Genomic DNA, 23,626 nt, shown 5'->3' with positions numbered 1-23,626 from the left:
CTCTGAACCAAAGGTGGCTTTCCCAGAAAAGTTTGCTGGAGACCGGAAGATGTTTCGAAATTTCAGGAGCAACTGCAAGCTGCTGTTTTCTCTAAAGCCCCACACTTACCCTACTGAGCAAACCCGGGTCGGGGTTATTATCTCTTTTCTTACGGGAGAACCACAGACCTGGGCCTTTCGTCTCATGGACCGCCACAGTCCAGTCTTGGCTTCGGTGGATTCATTTTTTGACGCAATGGCGGACATTTTTGATGATCCCCACAGAGTCGCTACCGCTGAGGCTGCCTTACGTGCCCTGAAGCAAGGGGTCCGCCCTGCTGAAGACTATACGTTGGAGTTCCGGCAATGGGCGGACGACACTGAATGGAATCCTGCAGCACTAAAGAACCAATACCGCTTTGGACTTTCTCCCGAATTAAAGAATGAATTGGCCCGTACTGGCATCCCGGACAGTTTGGAAGACCTCATCCTTCTCGCTATACAACTTGATCAGAGGCTCCGGGAGCGTAGAGAGGAAGAAAAGGCGGAGAAAGCGGGTCTTTCACCTCAGACCTGGATGTTACCATCCGCTCCTCCTCCGGTTCGAATGCCGTCCACTTTTTCTTCAGCCGTGCCTCCACCTGTCTTCAGTACAGCCCCAGAGCCTATGCAGATTGGTGCTATTAAATCTGCTTTCTCTCCAGAAGAACGTATCAGGCGCCGCAGACTGAATCTCTGTCTTTATTGTGGTCAAGCAGGCCATTTGCTTCAGGGTTGTCCGGTCCGCCCAACGGGTAAGAAGTTGCTCGAAAAAGACTTTACCCCCTGCCATGTTCCTGTGCCTCTCCTGACAGTCTCTTTGTCTTTACAGTGGGGAGACCAACAGCAAGCAATCCTTGACTCTGGGGCCAGCGGATGTTTTCTGGACAATAGAGTAGCACTACGGTTCCAGATACCGCTCCAGACCAAGAAGAATCCCGTAGCTCTCCGGGTGGCTGACGGGTCTCTGATTACCTCAGGCCCTGTGGTGCAAGAGACCGTCTCTCTTTTCGTTTTGTTGAATAAAGGGCATGCTGAAATTATGAACTTTGATGTGGTTTCTTCTCCTTTATTCCCCGTTAATCTGGGATTACCCTGGTTGCAGAAGCACAACCCATCCATCAATTGGGCTACCGGTGAAGTAAAATTTCTTTCAAATTTTTGTTCTTCTCATTGTATTTCCTCTTCAAAAAAGGTCTGTTTTTTATCCCCTACCTCGGAAATCCATGAACTTCTTCCTCAGGTTTATTGGGAGTTTTTGGACGTTTTCAATAAAAAAGGGGCTGACAAGTTACCTCCTCATCGCATTTATGATTGCCCTATTAATCTTCTTCCTGGGGCCCAGATTCCGTTTGGTCGAGTTTACCCTTTATCTGAGTCGGAACTTGTGGAACTTCGCTCTTATTTAGATGAAAATTTGGCTAAAGGGTTCATTAGACAGTCTTCTTCTCCAGCAGGAGCCGGGATTTTCTTTGTCGAGAAGAAAGATCATTCATTAAGGCCGTGTATAGACTACCGGGATTTTAACAAAATTACAGTCAAGAATCGTTACCCACTTCCTCTCATTCCTGAACTATTTCAACGTTTGGCGGAGGCTAAGATCTTTTCTAAACTGGATCTTCGGGGCGCTTACAATTTGGTCAGAATAAGAGAGGGCGATGAATGGAAGACGGCTTTTCGTACTCGTTACGGGCATTTTGAATACTTGGTCATGCCCTTTGGTCTCTGCAACGCTCCTGCAACGTTTCAACATTTTGTTAACGACGTTTTCAGAGACTTCCTCGATATATTTGTCATAATTTATTTAGATGATATTCTTGTTTTTTCTAATTCTTTGGAAGAACACAGATTTCATTTGAAGAAGGTTCTGGCCCGTCTACGCACTCATCAGTTATATGCTAAAATTGAGAAATGTGTGTTTGAACAATCATCTGTGGATTTTTTGGGGTTCTGTATTTCTCCTCAGGGTATCCAGATGGACTCCAGGAAGATTTCTGCAATTCTTAACTGGCCAATTCCGTCTTCTAAGAAGGCCGTTCAATGTTTTATCGGCTTTGCAAATTTTTATAGAAAGTTTATAAAGAATTTTTCTCAAGTTATCCTCCCAATCACTGAACTGACGCGCAATAATCAAAAGTTTGTTTGGTCTACACAGGCTCAGGAGGCTTTTGAGAAACTGAAGACACTTTTCACTTCAGGCCCAATTCTTCACCATCCAGATGTTTCCCTTCCTTTCATTCTGGAGGTAGATGCTTCAGAACTTGTGGTGGGTGCTGTGTTGTCACAGAGAACTGGGTTTCAAGAGGATCTTCATCCTGTTGCTTTCTTTTCTCGTAAACTGGCCAAGAGTGAGTGCAATTATGATGTGGCTGACCGCGAATTACTCGCTATCAAGCTGGAACTTGAAGAATGGAGGTATCTCCTCGAAGGGTCTAAACATCCGATTCTCATCTTTACAGATCACAGGAATCTGGAATATTTACGTTCGGCCAAGAGGCTTAGACCCAGACAAGCAAGGTGGGCTTTATTTTTCATGAGATTTAATTTTCATCTTACTTACCGACCTGGATCAAAAAACGTTAAAGCAGATGCTTTATCTCGAATGTTTTCTTCTGAAGACGAGGTTTCCTTGGCTCCTGAGACGATTTTAAACTCCAATAACTTTCTTCTGCTTCAATCTACCCTGGTGGATAGAATTAAAGACGCTTCTTTAAACATCTCTGAACCATCGTTACTGCCTAAGGAGGGTCTTCTTTTTCATCAAGGCAAAATTTTTGTTCCGGAAACCAATGCGTTTGGAGGTCCTTAAAAATAGTCATGATTCTAAATTGGCAGGTCATCCAGGTATAAAAAAAACTTTTATCTTGGCTAAGAGATTATTTTGGTGGCCTGGGATGGCTAAAGACTGTTTTAAATTTGTTGCTTCATGTGAAATCTGTTCTAGATCTAAGGACTCTCATTCTAGGCCTATTGGTCTTCTTCAACCTCTGCCAGTGCCTTCCCGTCCATGGGGATCAGTTTCTTTGGACTTTATTTCTGATTTACCACTGTCCTGTGATTGTTCCACCATTGTTGTTTTTGTTGATCGTTTAACCAAGATGGCGCATTTTAAATCTTTACCAAAACTTCCTTCTGCCTCCGAGACTGCCGATACTTTCATTAAAGAAGTGGTAAGACTCCATGGCCTTCCAGATGAAGTAGTGTCTGATCGGGGACCACAATTCACATCAAAGTTTTGGAAATCATTGTGTGAAGCACTCAAGATTTCGGTGTCTCTTTCCTCTGCGTTTCACCCTGAGTCCAATGGCCAGACCGAGCAAACTAATCAGACTCTCGAGCAATATCTGAGGTGTTATTCTTCTTACCTCCAAGACGATTGGGTCAATCTTCTTCCTTTTGCGGAGTTTGCTTATAATAATTCCCATCATTCGTCAATCAATCAGTCCCCTTTTTTCGCAAACTATGGTCTTCATCCAGTAACTTTTCCCTCTGTCATTGTTTCTGATATTTTAGTTCCTGCTGTCAAGGACAGATTAACTTTTCTATCGAATAATTTTCAAAGACTCCAAGAAAACATGAGGAAGGCTCAACAAAATTTCAAGACTTATGCCGATCGGAGGCGGAGAGGCGACCCAGAGTTCAAGGTGGGTGACCGTGTGTGGTTATCAACTGTTAACCTTAAGCTTTCTTGTCCCAGTAGGAAGTTGGGTCAACGTTTCCTGGGTCCTTTTCCTATCATTCGTCAAGTCAATCCTGTGGCCTTCCAGCTTAAACTTCCAGCATCCTGGCAAATACATCCAGTATTTCATGCTGCACTTTTAAAACCGGTTTCGACGTTCCGATTTCCTGCGCGTTCGGCTCCTCCGCCGCTTCCAGTGGTGGTCGACGGTCAAGAGGAATTTGAGGTTGAAGAGATCCTGGATTCCAGATTAAGAGGCAAGCGGCTCCAGTACCTGGTGAGGTGGAAGGGTTATGGTCCGGAGGAGAATTCTTGGGAACCGGCATCTAACATCCACGCTTCAGAGTTGCTGGAAAAGTTTCATGGAACTTATCCTGGTAAGCCTGCTGGTTGTCGCGTCCTGAGGCCGCTCCTTGATGGGGGGCAATGTGAGAACTTACGCATGCGTCCTGTTCGGCGCAGGCGCGGGCGCGGTAATGCGCGCCGGCGCGTGACGCGGACGCCCGCGACGGTCGCAGACGCGAAGGCGACGGTCGTGGGCGCAGGGACGTAGGCGGAAACGCCTGTGACGGACGTGCTGGCGTCAGTTCCGCGACGTCAGCACGAAGACGCTAGTTTGGCGCCAAAAGATATGTATTTAAACCAGATCCAGACTGACATGCATTGCCTGGTTATTAGGTTATTTTACTGAAACCCTAGCATCTCTTACTATTGAATTTCCTGTTGTGACCCTGCCTGAACCTGGACTACGATTTCTGCTGCCTGCCTCGACTCTTCTGCCTGTCTTATCGTTACGAACCTCGCTGCCTGCCTTTGACCTCGGACTTCCTGACTACGACTTTGCCTAATCCTCTGTACCGCGTTTGATAGTCTCATTGGCTACTCTCCACAACCCTGCTCCCTGTTCCATTCCAGGTGGGTAGTGGTTGTGTGAGGCGCTTGTGAGTTCGAAATCTTCAGCTCCAGCTCCTTCTTCGTCTGGATCACACCGGTAAGCCTGACAATTCCATACAGGATGTTGCCACTTTGCAGCGAGATTTTACTAAATTAGAAAAACTGAGCAGCAACACTAGTTTCAATGTTGATAAGTGCAAAGTTATGCACTTATAATAATATAAATAATATACATGCAAGTTATATACTTATGATGATATTGTGTTGGGGGATCCTTTATTGGGAAGGATCTAGGGATTTTTGTGGATAAGCTGTATAATTCTAGGTAGTATCATTCAGTGGCTACTAAAGCAAATAAAATACTGTCTTGTATAAAAAAGAGCATTAACTTGAAGGATGAAAACATAATTTTGCCTTTTAGAGGTCCCTGGTAAGGCCATGCCTTGAGTATGCAGTGCAGTTGGCCTCCAGTCCTCAAAGAAAAACTATACCCCCGAACAATGTAGGTCTAAAAAAAAAAAAAAAAATTGCATAAAACAGCTCATGTGAAAACCTTGGTTCATGTAAATAAACTATTTTTATAATATACTTTTCACTAGTATGTGCCATTGGGTAATCCTAAATAGAAAATTGCCATTTAAAAAAAATAAGGGCCATCTCCTGGGATCCTACGATTCACGGTGCACACAAACAAACCAAATAAACCATACAGGTTAGGTCATATGAGCCAATTAAATTACAGAGTTCTGTCTTTTCATTCCACACTTCAAAACAGCCATGAAATTAGTATGCATAAGGTATATTTGGGGTCTCTACATACCATATACTTTGATAAATCTATGCACATTGGGCATTAAAATTGTACAGTAGACCCTAGCATTCATATTTAGAATGCATTGGGCCAGATTTAATTCAATGAGAAATTCCAGATTTCTCCATAAAGACAGATGAATTAATTGAGAAAATGTATCTGAATGCTTATCACGTGAAAATCCCTTTGAAGTCTATGGGAAAAACTGGAACCGAGTACATGATAAGCCATAAAAATGTTTTTCATTTATTTGAATCTGGCCCTTTATCTTGGTACCTAGTATACTGGATGTACAAAGCTGAAAAGTATAAACTTTAAGGTGCCTATATCTTTGTAAAGTATTGCTGCACATGCTAGGTGATGTGTGGGAATATGATAAGATGGCAAAGCTGCAATCTGTTTGATTTTTTTTCGTAAACAAGTGCAGTTTATTCTGAAGCGGTGCACCAGCCCAGGCATAAAAACAGCCTTCATTGGGAGGATACCTAACATTTTGACACCCTGCAGTGAATTACCTTTCCCTTGTCCTTTAAAGTTTCTTGTAAAAAAAAAAATGTGTGACTTATGAAGATAATAATTGATCTACAGTCTGGCTAAACTTACTGGTGAGATTTTTTTTTAACATCTAGGAGAGGGGCAACTGATTGATATCCATTACATTGACTATTTCTATTTTAATTCTAATTTACCAAGGTCACATATCTAGTCTGTATATTTCCACCTCAACCCACTATACGATACCACACCTGGGTATGGTCCCTGTGTAAATTCTTTATAGTCTTTGGGAATCCATGCCACAGGCCAAAATGTACTTTTTAAACCCTAAAGAGCAGATTTTAACTGTGCCTAAAAATTCTGTTGCATAAATCCCTAGAGCCGTGGAGTAAAAGAGGTATGAAGAATGATTGCTGCTTAAAATTATTCAAAACCTTTGTGCGGCTAGAGGTTGCCGCAAAAGCGCTGAAGCTTTTAAAATTAGGCTTTTACAAAATATAAGAGCGGGGGATTGCCGACACGCGTTTTGCGTATGCTTTCTCAAGGCAAAATTGGGCTCAAAAGTCTCCGTATCTCTCTTTATGGCTTCCGCGTGTGACGTCATTCAATTATCGCGAGAACGTGATGATGCACACTTCGAGACCGCAGTCCTTAGAGTCCTGCCTTTCTCTCTGGGTGGTGTCCCAGGACATTAGACAAAAAAAAGCATTATTTAGGAGATTTTGGGACAACTCCACCTCTAATCTATTTTCCTTTTCCATTCTTTTTTATTCATGAATTGCTGAGATATATAGGATCCTCTTTTTATAATAATATCACATTTACATCATATTTATTAGCACCAGCACTTTAACTAATTAATGGATAATCAATGAATTCTTAAATCAATTGAAGTTTTATATAAGCACTTGCACTTTTTGAATGAACTATGATGTTTTAAATGAATTCATGAACTAATTTTGGTAAAATTAATTGGTGTTGTGTAGGTATAGAATTAATTTAACGGCACATGAAGCACTACACTTTTTCTAACTGTTGCACCTTAAGGGTAAATTAATTAGTAAATTAATTCTACAACATATTTTTAACGATATTGTGGGGTTACTACTTTTTTCTTAATTTAATTCACTATATACAGATTATAATAATAAAGTTAATAATTGGTGTTAAACACCATGTTTTTATTACCAGTATGATATTTTCTGTTGTTTCCAAAGCCACTGTGATGCATCCTGCGAGAATGACCTTTGGAGAAAAAACAAATACTTGTAAAAAAAGTTTATAAACTTGTTGCATGATAATTTTATGGTACAGGTTGTTGAGGAGTCAACCAGAAAACATGCTATTGTGGATCTAGTGATCTCTAATGACCCAGAATGTATAGCAATGTGCAAGTAATTGAACTCCTGGGCAATAGTGGACATAATGTTATCTCATTTAATATATCTCAAAATAAAATATACAATGGGGCAACAAAAACCCTGAATTTCAGAAAAGCAATTGTAGTGCCTTAACAGCTACCCTTCAGAGCATAGATTGGGGCATTATGTTTTCTGCTAGAACAATGGTTGTCCTTTAAAACAATATTAAATCATTACTATTCTCAATTTATTCCCTTAAGAAGTAAATGTAGAAGTACCAAGAACCACCCTATGTGACTTAATAAAGAAGAAAAGAAGTAAAACACTATAATAAATGTTGTAAAACAGTGATCCGGAAGGCAAAGATTGGAAATGAGGTGCTCATTGCTGCAAAGGCTAAGACTAACCCCAAAAAGTTTTTTTAATTATATAAATAGTAAAAAGATGTGGGTTGAGAGGGTGACTCTTTAAAAAATGGTATCAGTTTGTTTGTAACATATAAAGAAAAGGCAAATGTGCCAAATCAGTTATTTTCTTCAGTGTATACAATAGAGGAGTCAGTGTTTCTAGACCCACCTCATAACTGCCCTGTTGGTTCAGCTCAATCTAGTCAGTGGCTGATTTAGACTATGGTTCATAAAGCTTTACTAAAAATTTATGTGAACAAGACACTAGGATCAGATGGAATGCACCTTCGGGTTCTAAGAGAGCTTAGTTCAGTTTTAGACCATTCTCTATTTATGATTTTCTTAGACTCACTTTCATATGGTATGATACCTTGGGGCTGGAAGAAAGCTGACGTGATTTCAATATTTAAAAAGGGATTATGATCTCAGCCTGGTAATTACAGGCTAGAAAGTTTATTAAAACCAAAATGTATTCTTATAGTTAGTTTTATTTATCACATTTATTAGATACAGATATGTAGAGGTATAATTACTATTGATCACTTAATTAAATTGAAAGAAAAGTAGTAACCCCACAATATCGTTAACAATATGTTGTAGAATTAATTCATTAATTAATTTACCCTTAAGGTGCAACAGTTAGAAAAAGTGCTTAGTGCTTTATGTGCCGTTGAGTTAATTCTATTCCCACACACCACCAATTAATTAGTTCAAGAATTCATTTAAAACATCAGTTATAATTCATTCAAAAAAGTGCAAGTGCTTATATAACATCAATTAATTTAAGAATTCATTGATTATCGATTAATTGGTTAAAGTGCTAATAAATATCAAAAATTCATTCAAAAATGTGATATTATTATAAAAAGAGAATTCTATATATCTCAGCAATTCATGAATAAAAAGAATGTAAAAGGAAAATAGATTAGAGGTGGAGTTGTGCCAAAATCTCCTAAATAAGGCTTTTTTCTATCTTATTTAGGAGATTTTGGGACAACTCCACCTCTAATCTATTTTCCTTTTACATTCTTTTTATTCATGAATTGCTGAGATATATAGAATTCTCTTTTTATAATAATATCACATTTTTTAATGAATTTTTGATATTTATTAACACTAGCACTTTAACCAATTAATTGATAATCAATGAATTCTTAAATTAATTGATGTTTTTTGAATGAATTATAACTGATGTATTAAATGAATTCTTGAACTAATTTTGGTATAATTAATTGGTGGTGTGTGGGAATAGAATTAACTCAACGGCACATAAAGCACTAAGCACTTTTTCTAACTGTTGCACCTTAAGGGTAAATTAATTAATCAATTAATTCTACAACATATTGTTAACGATATTGTGGGGTTACTACTTTTCTTTCAATTTAATTAAGGCTAGAAAGTTTGACATCTATGGTGGGCAAATTATTTGAAGACTTGTTAAGGATCACATTCAAAATGTTGTCCTAGTGAATGGTATTATGAGCAGCAATCAGTGTGGCTTTATGAAGGATAGGTCATGTTAGACAAATTAGCTTTTTTGCTTTTTTGATTAGGTAAGTATGATGCTGGACAGTGGGGAGTAGTAGATGTGATCTACTGTATTTGGATTTTGCCAAAGTGTTTGATACAGTACCCAGAAACAACTGATTTCTAGACTAAGGTCTGTTGGGCTGAATGAAGTTTTTGCACGTGGATTGGAAACTGGCTACACGATTGGGTACAGAGGGTGGTTGTTAATGGTACATTCTCTACTTGGAGTAAGGTTCTTAGTGGGGGTGCCTCAGAGCTCTGTATTGCGTCCATTTTTATTTAACTTGTTCATTAATGACTTAGGGGAGGATATTGTAAGTAATGTATCAGTGTTTGCAGATGATACAAAACTATGCAGCCCAATTAATTCCAAGCAGGTTGCAGCACCCTTGCAGCAGAATCTTGACAAACTGGCAATCTGGGGGGCCAAGTGGCAGATGTGATTCAATGGTCATAAATGTAAAGTCATGCACCTGGAATGTAAAAATATGCCACTTATTGGGACTGTACTATGCAATTCCATAATGGAAAAGGATCTTGGAGTCATCAGCTTCAAAGGCAAATAAGGTATTGAGCTGTATTAAAGGGGCATAGATTCATAGGGGAGGAGGTTATTCTTCCACTATACAGAGTGCTGGTAAGGCCCCATCTAGAATATGTTGTACAGTTTTGGTCAAATGGGACATTACTGAATTAGAGAGGGTGTAGAGAAGGGCAACTAAGCTGATAAAAGGTATGGAAAATCTCAGCTATGAGGAATGACTGGCTAAGCTGGGGCTGTTCACACTGGAGAAGAGGTGCTTAAGGGGGGATATTATAACTATGTATAAATATATAAGGGAATTATATAATTACCTATCTAATGCTTTATTTACCAGTAGGTCTTTCCAGCAGACACAAGGGCACCCATTCTGTAGAAAGAAGGTTCAGTCTAAATATTCGGAAGGGATTTTTTTACAGTGAGAGCTGTGAAGATGTGGAATTCTTTCCCTGAATAGTCGTACTGACTGATACATTACATAGCTTTAAGAAGGGGTTGGATGGATTTTTAGTAAATGAGGCAACAAAACAGCAAAGTCAATGATCAGGCAGTGGTCAGGAACAAAGGAACACTCAAGGACCATGATGGAGATACCTACATTGAGTCCACTTGCTGCGCCGAATGGAATAAAATACCTCTGCGGGCATCCCCACGGGTAAAGTGGTGGGTTTCACGTCGCCCCGTTAGACAACCATGTACGGTAATAGCAAGATTCTGCTGGAGGAGCTCTATTAACTGATGCATTTTGTACTGTTTGTCTATGGGCAGACCTGGATTTGTGGAAAGGCCACAAAGGTGTGGGCTTAGGGCAGCAAAATGTTCAGGTTGGAAAATCAAAACATGTATACCAAAGAACTTAGTTATCTAACTTGCAGAGTCAGGAGTGCTTCTCTTTATAGCAAAGTTAGTGACGTCATCATGCCACATCATGACACAGACGCCTGACGTCTTCATTAAGAGGAAGAGCCTGAGATACATATTTTAGCCCAATGGACACATGAGCACTCTGGACATTGAGTGGTTCAAGGCACTATGGACTATGCAAAGCATAAAGGAATGCCATTAACCACTGTACTTGCTGAAGACATTGTGCAACAATGCCCTGTATGTCAGAAAGTGAAGAAAAGATCTTCATTACATAAACATTCTAGAGCATATGGAACACTACTGACAATGGGACTAATTTTACTGGAGTGGGCATCTCAACAAGGAGTATATTGGATGCTCCTTATTTCATATTATCCGCAAGCCACAGGATTAACTGAATACATTAATGGTTTGTTAAAACAGCAGGTAAAACTTTTGGCTCCAACTCATACACTTAGGGGGATGGAACAAGGTACTGTTATGGGTGGATAATGGGGTCATGGAATATACTTCTGAGAGTAAATGTGTGTTTCAAGCTAGCAATGATAGTGTGAAATGGGAAACGGAACCTGTTTGGGAGAATTGTCTATTATATGTGCAGGGGGTTATGTAACATCTCTTTGGATGTGTGTGAAGAAGATACTAATCTTGTTTTATCTTCCAGCCTACTATGAATAGAGAGGGTCGATATCCTAAAAACATGGCTGGCAACATGGTTATGCCTTTTCTGATGATTTGTGTGCTCTGCTGTGATATAACTTTTGGTTTATGGCAAGAGAACTTGATTCTACAAATGCATATACAGACTGCAAAGCAGCAAAATGAATCTAATTGTTAGGTGTGCTCCCATGCGCTTACTCGTGGATTGGGAACTTCTTCTTGGGGGCATCATTAACATGGACTGCACTAAGGGACGGTTCTTAATTTCTCTTCAGTGGTTAATGCTTCATGGATGGATTATTGGAAGGAACATCATATGAAAGCACTTGCTTATTGGACTATAAAATATAAAAGATACAGATTTGGTGGATAAACAAAGTCTTCCATAGAATAATACACAAATTATTTACTACTGATGATATGATATGGACTTGGTTTGCATCTTGGACATGGTGGGGCATGAAATTCTGAACAAGTGGGTGCATGTACCTTCATCCCTGATAATGAGGATGTCATTTTAAGCCAGATTGAGAAGGTTAAACTGTAGGAAAAAGCTAGAGCTATTGCTAAGGATGGTCAAAACCCTTTTAAATGGATAGGACCCTGATTCAACCAATATTATTTATTTTATGCTTGTGTTTAGCTTTATCTATTATTCTGAAACTGATTTAATCTATCAAGGCTAGTACCATATCTGACAAGCGTCAGGTATTGCCCATACGTGTCACTGCTTTTGAATTGATTGCCTATCATACCTCTCTGTGAATCATGGGGTGGGATGTAAGGAAAATGAGTGATTCACAGAGCAGAAGATAGAGAGAATACAGCAACACCTTAAAGATGGCGTTTAAAGCTTTTAGCAATTCAAGGAATGTGACACTGTTTAATGCTTGATTTTCACCATTATAGTGTGCTTACTAATAAGATGTACTAACCATATATAGTATGCTTAGTGATAACATATATGCAGTAATGATGTATTTTTACCATATATAGTATGCTAGCTGCTAAAATGTATATACTTCTTATTTACTATATAGGGAAAACATATATAAAGCTTCATTTGGGGGGAGGCTCTTTGACTTCTGCCTGGACTTCAGAGTGCCTAGTTATGTTGGAATTGCTGCTGAGCCATTTTATGGAGGGGTCCCTCAGCTAAGTATCAATAAATCTCTTATGTGTGTCTTACTTTACTTGTGTGTCAGTTTAATCACTCTACATACTGAACAAAAGCCCATCTCAATACATCAGCATTTAGGCATATTGGAGGAGGGTGACAGAAACCGAAAAAACCAATAAGGAGTAGGCACTCAATGAAGGCAAACTTCCACCAGGCAATAGTTCATAGTTCACAATGCATTTCATGTCATAAACACTTATTCATAGAGCCTATGATTAAGTGTTTATGACACAAAATGCGTCAGGCTGTGGACACAATAAACTTTCTTCACTCTGAACTATTGCCTGGTGGAAGTTTACCTTCATTAAGTGCCTGCTCCTTATTGGTTTTTCGGTTTGTCCACTCCCCGTGCTGCGGGCTCAGGGCGGTGAACCAGGGCCACTTCCCCTGTGTTGTGAGTAATCATTATACTGTTTGGAGACCCCAATATCATAGATGTATTTTCGAGGGTGACAGAGACCTGGGTTCAATGTCGAGATATAGATCTTTCTTGCTAAAGTTCCTGGGTGCTCCTAAATTGTAATTCTGCCTTGATCCTTCAGTTCCTGGCCTCCTGCTTTTGACCTTGCCACTTGCTGCATGCCCAGATTTTTGCCTGGACTACAAACTCCAATTATCCTTCGGATGCCTCAAATTAGACTTTCTCTGCATACTGCTTCCTCCTTGGTCCTGATTACAACCTACAAGTGCCGCTTGGCCTTGACATTTAGTTTATTTACCATTGCTCCTCTCTTCCACACATGCTTAGCTTAATGTGCCATGGCAACTCTTGTCTGTTCTTTTGCTAAATTATCTTGTTTGGAATAAGAGGGTATTGCTTCCAGGAATTTGGGGAGGGGGCAGCATAGCAGCTGGGCCTAAAGGGACAGCAAAAGTAAATTCAAGCCTGTCTATGGGGAATTCTGACTTTGAATCACCCAAAAAAATTATTCAAAATCCTATTATCACATTAGTCAAGCAAAATGAACTTTAATTACACTGTATAAATTATTTGAATCTTGTTTCCTTCAGTCTGGTTATTCAAAATGATAGCAAACAGGCAGCAGCCATTTTGTGGACACTGTTATTAAGACAAGCCTTGCATCATCTCAAAATCTTGTTTGTGCCCCAGAATGGGGGACCCGATGTCCATTTCTATGCACTGGCTACACAATTAAATGTTAAAGAGAACGGGGGAATGTGGGGAGAGCAGTGATATCTAGGAAGTGCTGAATGGAAAGTGAAAGTAATTGCCTGCCCCGCCTCTATGCTCATGGCATAGAGGAGGGGCAGACAATATTTGATTGACAGCTGATATTTTTAAATGAGCTTACAACGGCCATGAATGCTTTAATAAAAAATAGAAATTGGATTTCATGTTTAATTTGAAAAGGACTTTTATTATACAGATTTTTGTGTCTGGGTGACAGGTCCACTTTAAATTGAATCTTAGCCAGAGTTTCCATGGTATGAGTAGTCAGCAAAACAGGGAGACAGTAATGAGTGACATACAGAAAACATTTTAATAAAAATTACATTTACAAATATCATTGAAATAATTGAAAATATATAATTTGTTTGGAAGAATATCCCCTCTACAGTAATGAGCAGATTTAACAAAGGTCAAATTTCGAATTTATGTGAATTTCTTTTACTCTAATAAATTCAAATAAACTTACAACTTGAAAAACGTCTAATATTCGAATGCATAGTCCCGACATTAAAATTTGAATCAAATTCTAATAGAGTTTTACCTGAAAAAAAAATTTGAATGTCAGGAAGGCAATTAACATATTCAAATGGTTCAACAGACCTTTGCCATTGATTTGTAAATTAACTCAGCAGGTTTTAGGCGGTGAATATTCTAATTAAAACTGTTTCCAAAGTTGAGGTATGATAAATCTCACATTCAAAATTACATTAGAATTGGGAGATTCAATTCGAATGTGTGAATTCCAAATTTTTTAAAAAAAAAATTTGAATAAACCTGCCCCTAAGTGTTAATCTGTAATCTCTCATTTGAAAAGGGACTGAGATGTATGGGAAACATACCTAAAAATTCTATGTTTTACATACATTGTAAACAGGGCAAATATCTTACCACCAAGCCACCCCAAAAGTAAACTCCACTTCGTACAGTTAATGAATATAATTCCTCTTCGGCAATATTCATGATTACTCCAAAACTTTGCTGTAGCAAACCAATGAGGATCAGCACAGTCTGCAAAAGAAAACAAGTCTCTTACCACATGGCACTTAATCTCTGTATATTAATACTTATTTGTTTATTATAATTAGTGATGGGTGAAATTGTTTGGCAGGTTTCACCACTTAAATTTACTTCAATAATGGCAGGGGCTTAAAAGCTCCCTGCTTTCTCACTATAGCTTCTTAGTTAAGGGTAAGTGTTGGTCTTACTGGGCTGGCGGGACACCAGGAAAAAACCCGGTGGGCCCCGCCAGACCGGATCTTCTCCATGTTGTAGATCTCCCTCCCCTGGCGTGCTGATGGTACTTTAAATTTACGCGCACACAGGGGAGGGGGAAGGGCGGGTTGCAGCCCTATAAAGGGGTACAGGTGGTGCATGAGAGGTGCTGGGGCCCCTGAGACAGCAGCCCGGTAGACCCTGCACCCACCAGTCTGACCCTGCTTTCTACTCAGTCACACTGTTTGCAAGGGGATTTTATTTTAAATGCACTACATACTGAATGTTCTATGAGACCCAGCAGGTGAGGATGATTACAGAAGCTGTGTATAATCAATAGCACAGGTGTTGTAAGTGACACAACACTGGGGGAGGGAAGCTTTCTGCCAAGTAAGCAGGAAGTCGGCGAGGTTCTTCTCTGAAGTAAGGGATTGGAAATACTCCTGTGCCAAGTCTGATGTATGTACTAATGGCCTAAGTGGGGCTAGAACAAAATTGGTGTGGTCAGTCTGCCAGTAAACCAGGCTGTTAATGAACAAGAACTGTTGCTATTAATTTGTTATGTATGATTACAAGTTACTTCTCTCTTGAAAACCTCCATAGTGAATAAAACAGATGGATTTCTGTTCAAAGTTACCTTGGATGTTGCTATCTTTTACTTTGAGAAGACCCAGACCCTTTGAGTGAATTCCCACTTATACATATATACTATATATATATAATACACAAAAGCTGTGAATATCCTGTAAATTATATCCTTATAAACGGTGAGTAGTGATGTCATCAGTTATAAACGGTGAGTAGTGATGTAATTTCTGTCACATGACTCACTAAAATTTGTGTATTATAATTAATAAAGTACCCCCAGTTGTAAAATATGAGGATATTATAAGTTACCTCGGAGTTCCATGACCTGTATAAAAACACTCGGCCTTCGGCCTCGTGTTTTTATATGGTCATGAAACTCCTCTGTAACTTATAATATCCTTATATTTTACAAGAGGGGGTACTTTATTCACTATATATATTTATTTATTGTATGGACCCATAGGGTTAAAGCTCCCCTAGCATGGTGAGGTCCTTGGCGAAATCGGGATACAGGGACCCTGTGAATGAGGTGTAGTCAGGACAGGGTAGTTCTCTGTAATAGCACTTTTCAGGAAGGTGAAGCAGATAGAACTAGTAAAGCAAGAAGAGCCTGGCTCCAACTAGGAGAGTTAGCAAGGGGGTAGTCCTCATGCAAGACTAGCCTGTAGTGTAGTCATATGGTTTTTAACGTGTCTTTAATTGCTTGTGTTTGCATGGCTCACTAATAAACATCAAGGAAAAAACTCACTGGCACACAAGACTTGTATCTGCAGGGTAAGCCCTTGCAAAAGTTTTACTTTGGTGGTGCAACGTTTCGGGGCTCCACCCTTTGTCAAGCATGAGCCCCGAAACGTTGCATCACCGCAGTAAAACTTTTGCAAGGGCTTGCCCTGCAGATACAAGTCTTGTGTGCCAGTGTGTTTTTTCCTTAACAGTACATTGGGAGGTTGCCGTATCCTCCAATCACTGGGCACTGAGCAAACCTTATTATCCACATAACGGGTGTGCGAGTGTCCTCTTCAATTGAATAACTATTAAACATCGCCATTTTTGCTATACTCGATATCGATTAAGTACAATATCACTTTCTGGGGATTAAGTCCTATTGTGTTTTTGGTTTTATATTATGGTAATTTAAGTAGTGACACCCTTGATTATAGCCAATTATATCTCCACTATTATTACACTATTAGTCATTTTTGTTACTTTAGCAGATTGTTTTGTTAAACCCTTACTAATTAAAGCAAAGCAATTAGTGTTTTTATGTAGAGCACCTAAGACATGTTATTAGTATATATGGATATTTTGGGAATTCACTAACAATGGGGTTTTCATAACAGTGCAACAGTACATAACCAATAAATAAACTCACACATCCTCTGCAAATATTACAGACTTGTTTTTCTGGATGTCTGCATACAGATATATGTATGGTATTGGCTCTTAGAGATAGTGACCACTAGAGAAGTGGCACTTGCTCTTTGACTTTCATCTGCTGACCATGGTGGACGTGTCTGTTTGGGGAGCCTGGGATCAACAAGGCCCATTAAAGAGCTCTGCTCTAGAGGGCCAACTACCAGTTATCCAAAATGCTTTGGACTTTCCAGATAAGGTTTTTCTGTAATTTTCGTCTCCATATCTAAATTGGCACACGCTCAGTATAATAGAACAAATGTCTGGGTGCACAAAAGTCATATGCAGAAATAAGTTTGCAAAGAAAGAATTCAAACAATGCAGGTAGGACTCCCCTGGACATTTACCATTCACTTATTATGTTAAAAAGGATGGAAACTGACTTATTGTTACATGCCACTAATTAACTCTAATTATTATTAAAAAAAAAACGGATTCCCCAGGGATTTAGAATCAAGAATATCCACACTATCAAACAGACAAACCCTTAATGCTGTGGAAAGTGGTGTAAAATTCTAAATAAATACTCGCTAGACTTTATTCTTCTGGTGGTGGAACAGGTTGGCAAAGTGTATGCAAGTGGTGTGCAGGTTGACAAATTGAGGACCCACACGAAACCCTAACCCACTGCTCTGTACCCTGCTCTGCAGGTCCACACATCACTAGTGTACTTATCGATTCTCACATTTTCATTAATTATACCTAACCACACTAACTAAAGGATAAGTCCATGGATTTGGGGAAAAAGGTTGACAAGACCATCCATAGATACAAAAAGGAATTGACAGCATTCAAAGAAATGCTCTGCCTCTCCCAAAGTCTGTATAGACTGTGTAATTCGAGATTTGGCTGTGTAGTGTTGCAATGGCAACCATATTTTGTTGTGGGTAGCTCGCTTGTTTCCCAAAGTAGCTGCTATATCTTCCATTTGTTCATAGGAGGTAAGTAATGTGAACACTTCCAGTTTCCATTTCCTTGATGTTATTGTGGCAGCTGCAGTGAAGATCGGAAATAGAAGTTTTGACTGTGACATTGTAGAATATGGTGAGGGACATTTAGGAAGGTTATTTTTGGTTTGAAGGGAATTGTCCATTCAAGGTCCACTCGTAGAAAAGTAAATATGGAGTCCCAGACATGAGGGCACTCCCACCAAATGTGCAGTATGGTACCAGCAATATCGCAGCCTCTCCAGCATTTGTTATTATAGGCAAGGTCAATGTGTTGTAGTTTAGCAGCTGTTAGGTGCCATCTGGTGACACCCTTGGATGCTGTGAACACGTTGTACCACTGTTGTGGTATAAAGTGTATGTTTTAGTCCAATTCTCATCTGAGTCAGTATAAAAGTTTTTGATCAGAGTCTTTTTGCATGAGCAGTTTGTAACAGTCAGAGAGCACAACTCTCCCATGTCTGCTTTCTCTGCAAAGGAATCAATGTAGAGTGTCAAAGAGTTTTGTAATCAGGGAAATATGACCGTAATAAATGGGTTATTTGCATCAGTAGGTATCTTGCATTTTCGGACACCTGATAATTCCTTTGAAGATCCTAAAAGGGTCTCCAGGATGAGGCAAAGTATAATTCCCTCAATTGTATATATACCTTTAGAGAGAAGTTCACCTATGTTAATATCCAGGATCAGATGTTTGAGAGTAGTTAAAGGGGTATGGGTTGATGGAAAGTCCCCAAAATTTTGATGTCTAAGACACATGTCCCAACGCTAAAAAAATAACCTAGTTGGCTGCAATGCTTTTGATGAAGCTGACCATAGTTTATGGGGGATCCACAGAACGTATGCTATTGTGTGGCCTATACTATTATTTTTTAACCCGGTGTACATGGCATTTTTATCACATTCTCAAGGATGGACGCCTTGTGTTAAAGGGAGATATTAGAGATGTTAGTCCTCCCAAGTGAGCAGGGAGTTTTAGGGTTTTGAGGGTTAATCTGGGGTTCTTACCCTTCCATATGAAAGTCTGAAGTATTCTTTAAAGATCTTTAAAGGAATTCAGTGTTCTAAATGTAGATAGAGGATATGTGGTAGAATTGTCATTATGGTTGTAGCTATCCTGCCGAGCCATGAAAGCTCTAGTGTTTGCCATTTATTACAGTCTGATCTGATGGCATTTAGTTGTGGGACATAATTCAGATTGTATGTGAGGCTAAAGGTTTTGGAGATTTTGACTCCAAGGTAAACTATATAGTCACATTGGTATGTTTGTTGTAGTTGTTTGTTTATGTTATGTTTGAGGCCTATTTGAAGGGCCTGTGTTTTGTCATTGTTTATCTTATACTACAATATGTTTTGGAAGGTTGTTCCTGTCTGGGTTCCCTCAATGACAGGGTGGGAGGGTATTCTCTCCCAAGGGGTTCTACCATGAGTACAAAGATACCTTTGTCTGGTTCCATTTGTTATGCTAAAGGAGTTTGACAGGGCCCCCTGATGGTGTAGTGTATAGGAGCATAATAGCATTAAGACTATTTGCTTAAGTCATACTTATTCCAAGACTTTTCACATATACAGTATAGCCAGTTCACTCTGTCGAACACTTATTTTTCATATAATGATTAAATTAGAAATTCGGATGATTCCTTTTCAGCAACATGTATCAAGTCCAGTAACTTCCTGGTGTTTTCAGGAGCTTGTCTGCCCAGGCCGAACACAACCTGAAAGTTTTGGACTAGTTTGGGAAAAGTGGAGCTAGTCTATTAGCCAATATCTTGGAATTCAGTCTATGATTGGAACAGCTGTCATGTGCCTTACCTAATTTTGGGGTTGGTGTGTTTGGAAAAATTCCAAACTTAGAGTATTTTCCATCACCCAATAGTTAAACAATTTAGTGAGTTTGGGTATTTACATGGGGCAAAAATCTTATAGTAATTATCCATCAGGACCCAGAGATTTGCCTACCTTCAGGTTTTTAACCGTAGCTTTCTGTCAGGGCCTAGCAGCTGTGGAAGGTTGGAGTCAGGACCAAGGAGGAAGCTGCTATGCAGATTGGCAGATAAAAGTCCAGTTTGCGGTACACAAGGGCTAAAACTGATCAAGGTCGAAATCTAGGCAATAAGTCAAGGGCAGACAGCAATCAGCAAAGACAGTAACGAAGCAAGAAGGTCGGAATCCAGGAATCAATCTGGAATTAAAGAGCACCCAGGAACACTTGGGAGTAGACCATATATTCAGGCAACCCAGGCACTTCAGTAGTTTTTATTTTTAATTTGGCGCCAAACCGATATGGCATGAAGTTACTAAGCCAAAGCCGCAACACATGTGGACACAATAGGCGCTAACATCTTGCATTTGCCACCAGAGAGAGGAGAACCAGTCAATGCTCCTTACAGTACACCATCCCCGGGGGGGGGGGAGGACCACCATGACCAGGCTTCTATGGAAATTGTTTGTAAAACTGTTGTATTAATCGTGGAGCAGAACAACAGAGTGTTAAAGCCAGGAACATAATTCTGTTCCAAATCCATTCCATTGAATAAGACAGCAGTGAGCCCCTTGACATTCTTGAGTCCAGAATTTTCTCAGCTTCAAACTCCTGTAGACCATCAACAATGACAGCCGCAGGAGGAGATGATCCAGAAATTACGGGCTTGACAAGAGACATGAAAGATATCGGGAATATGCATCTCATGAGAGACTTGAAAACTAACAGCCACAAGGTTGACAATTTCTACAAAAAGGAAAGGGCCAATAAACTTAGGGTCCAATTTGGGAGAACAAATTTTTAGATAAATGTTCTTAGTTGAGACCCAGACTTTGTCTTTGACGGAATATTGAAGAGAGGATTTGCACTATTGGTACCATTGGGCACTTCATCAGAGGAGATGTGGCTGTTGCAAGACACATCCTTATAAGGATGGGTTGGAGGTTTGTAAATTACCATATAGTATGGATATAATATAAATACTTAAATAACAAACCCTGTAATATATAAAAAACAATTATGCAGGTATTTAAGGGTTGTGTCTTGCAAAAGTCACACCTCCTCTGATGAAGCACCCAATGGCGCGAAGCACGTCAGGAGGGAGTGGCTGACATGAGGTATGCAGACAGGGGGGAGACACTGCCATGTGGTTTGATATGGGTGAATATTTTATGTAGATTTTTTAAATTGTATTATGCTGATTTAAATGATATTGGTGAATTTGGACAAATATTTGAAGTGAGCTATTGTGCATGTTTCTAATTTTGAGCGATTGTTCTAGGAAAAAGATGGATGGGGCAGGCATAGAGGCTATGAGGAGGAAGAGTTTCGGCTGACTTTAGACTTTAGAGAAGACATCAGAAGGCAGGGCTAAAAGATCAATAGAAGCAAATGTCATTCGACTAATATAGGTTGAGGGTACATAATTGTTGACACAAAAAAACATTGGAGCAGAGGGACAACTGATGATGAGAAAAAAAAATTTCTTTATGCACGGATCCAGCTGTAAGAGGCAATTCCCCCCATTGTCGCAGAGATCTATCATCAATCTCTAGAACCCACATGGGAGTAGCCAAAGGAAAAAGGGAAATACCCAGATGCTTGGCTCAAGGAAGGCTTGCAAGTTCACAGTTTTAGAAGCCAGCTGAAACTTCATAGGAAGCAGGATTCTATGTGAGTTCTTTTGGGGAGCAGGTTCAATACCGCCCAGATAAGACACCCCAGTTTTATCTTCACGTTGGTGTTTCCCTGTTTGATGGGACAGTTATAGGCAAAGTGAGTCCCAGTATAAGCACAAACCAGTGGAGCGTCTCTGGAGTTTGTCCTGTTCGGAAAGATGTGCCTTCCCAATCTGCATGGGTTCATCAGATAAAGTGGAAGGAGACTGTGGAGAAGAGCTCAAAAGAAGAGGCCTTTGAAATCCAAGAGGCTAAAATATGTTGGAATTTCTTGCCCCAATCTTTATGGGTGTTCCCTAAGGTGAGTGTCCACCTTGATGGCAAGAGCAATCAGATCCTTCAGCTTCTTGGGGAGATCTTTTGACACAAGGTTGTCTTTTAGCTTATTAGACAGTCCCTGATAAAAGACAATCATGTAAGCCTCATTATTCAAATTGATTTCCGCTGCACTTGCACTGCAATTTCCTTGGAGGATCTGCTGGAGGTGAGAAAAGGCAGAAGCAACACAGTCAGGAGCATCAAAGTCCAGAAAGTCTGGTGGAAGGCCTTGGCATCATGGACCAAAGGAGAGTGTTTTTCCCAGCAGGGAGATTTCCATTCCAGCGTCTTGCCCTCTAATATCCCACTTTAGGCGCTCAATACCCTCTTGTGAAATAGGGATTTGGGTTAGGCAGGCAGCAGTTTGAGGACCCCTGAATTAGAGGGAACATTGGGTGTAGTAGAGCATGAAATAGTAATGGTAAAAATTGAGCAGTAACATAATCTGTGATAACATTAACAAATAACAAAAACTGAACAAGAGATAACCTAATGTGGGATTCGCAGTCATTGTCTTGAAGCAGTTGCATAGTTGTATACAACGTATACAGCTGTAGAAACCCCATTTTACATCTTTCAGGGGGACCAGAAAAAAATGGTGTAAAATCCAGGAAAAATGTAAAATCAGGGAAATGTATTATACATAATATATAGGTGGGACCACAAGAATGAGGGAAACTTAAAATTAGGGGGATGTAAAATGGGGGTTCTACTGTATTTATCAAAGGGTGAACCCATTGATAGATACTCATTAAAAATCCCATAGAAATGAATGGAGAGTAGTGCCCCTATGAATGAAGTGGGGAATTGCAAGCACGGGATCATTTTTTTTTATTAAAATGGTACAGATTTTTTAATGACATATACAGTATATTGGAAATAGGATTCCCTGGAACCTGGACCATTAGGGCCTCCGGCCACCAATGCATGTTTTGATTTTTAAATAATTTTGTTATATGGGGCCCCAGTGATTTCTGATGGTGGTCTTGATTGCCAGGGTTCTCTCAGTTTTCTCTGCCATCTTTAGCTTTTAGCCAATTTTTTCTGGTATCATCTGGGGTAGCAAATGTGAAGGGTAAGCAGGTGTATATTTGCGAGCAGCTGCCTCCACCACCAACTTATACTCTGTCTCTGTAGCTGCCGATCCCGATTTCCGGAAGCCCTGATGCTTTTGCCCCTTGAGCCCCAGCTGCAGCGCAGCAATCACAGGCTCGCTGTCCCAGCAGCACCAGGAGCTGACGTCGCTGTTCAAGTGTCTGATCTGTTTCAACTATGTCCATGCCACATGTCCAATGCCACCAGCAGCTGACCTGTTGCACGACTTGCAGGGTCTCCCTCACCCGAGTACTCAGAACCTGGCAATGGAGGAAGTGGCCTCGGCTGTTTTCTTCCTTTGAAAGGTATGCTCCATCCTATTTGCTTCTTTTATTGTCACCTTGTTTCCACATCTGCAACTTCCACTGTTCTGCCCAGCACTAGCACTAATGGTTCTGACTCCTGAAACAGTGTAGCACCAGGCAGGACCGCCATCAGAAATCGCAGGGCCCCATATGACAACATTTCCTGGGCCCCCTTAAATGTCCATGCCTTCCCAAAGTCAGCAGCTCTCAGAAAGATGGGGGGGCCCGGATAATCAAGTAAGTGTGGCGTGGCCGGGCCCCCTTACCCTCAGGTCCACCTACAACTCTCCCCCCTGTCCACCCCTGATGGCTGCCCTGGCACCAGGCAGCTGACTAATAGACCTAAAGTGGATCTGACTTCTGCTACAGTAAAGAGTCACAGCCAAAGAACAAACATGTTAATTTCAGTTGCAATGACATATACAAATAAGCACTGAAAATATGTATTAATTC

At 40.1% G+C, this 23,626-nt stretch overlaps 1 protein-coding gene across 1 annotated transcript in view; it reads right to left on the bottom strand.

Moving 5' to 3' along the window:
• The window catches only part of LOC108696313, a 63,232-nt gene that overhangs the window by 15,107 nt on the left and 24,499 nt on the right, over positions 1–23,626 (bottom strand). Inside the window, exons 3-4 of the mRNA XM_041569101.1 lie at positions 14,524–14,643; positions 7,086–7,142 (exon numbers count right to left, since the gene is read on the bottom strand). Coding sequence (XP_041425035.1) covers positions 7,086–7,142; positions 14,524–14,643 — 177 coding nt within the window. The remainder of the gene's footprint in view (positions 1–7,085; positions 7,143–14,523; positions 14,644–23,626) is intronic.

The sequence above is a fragment of the Xenopus laevis genome, chromosome 7L (assembly GCF_017654675.1).
Source record: "Xenopus laevis strain J_2021 chromosome 7L, Xenopus_laevis_v10.1, whole genome shotgun sequence".
Taxonomy (NCBI): domain Eukaryota; kingdom Metazoa; phylum Chordata; class Amphibia; order Anura; family Pipidae; genus Xenopus; species Xenopus laevis.
This window is presented reverse-complemented; position numbering and strand designations above follow the sequence as displayed.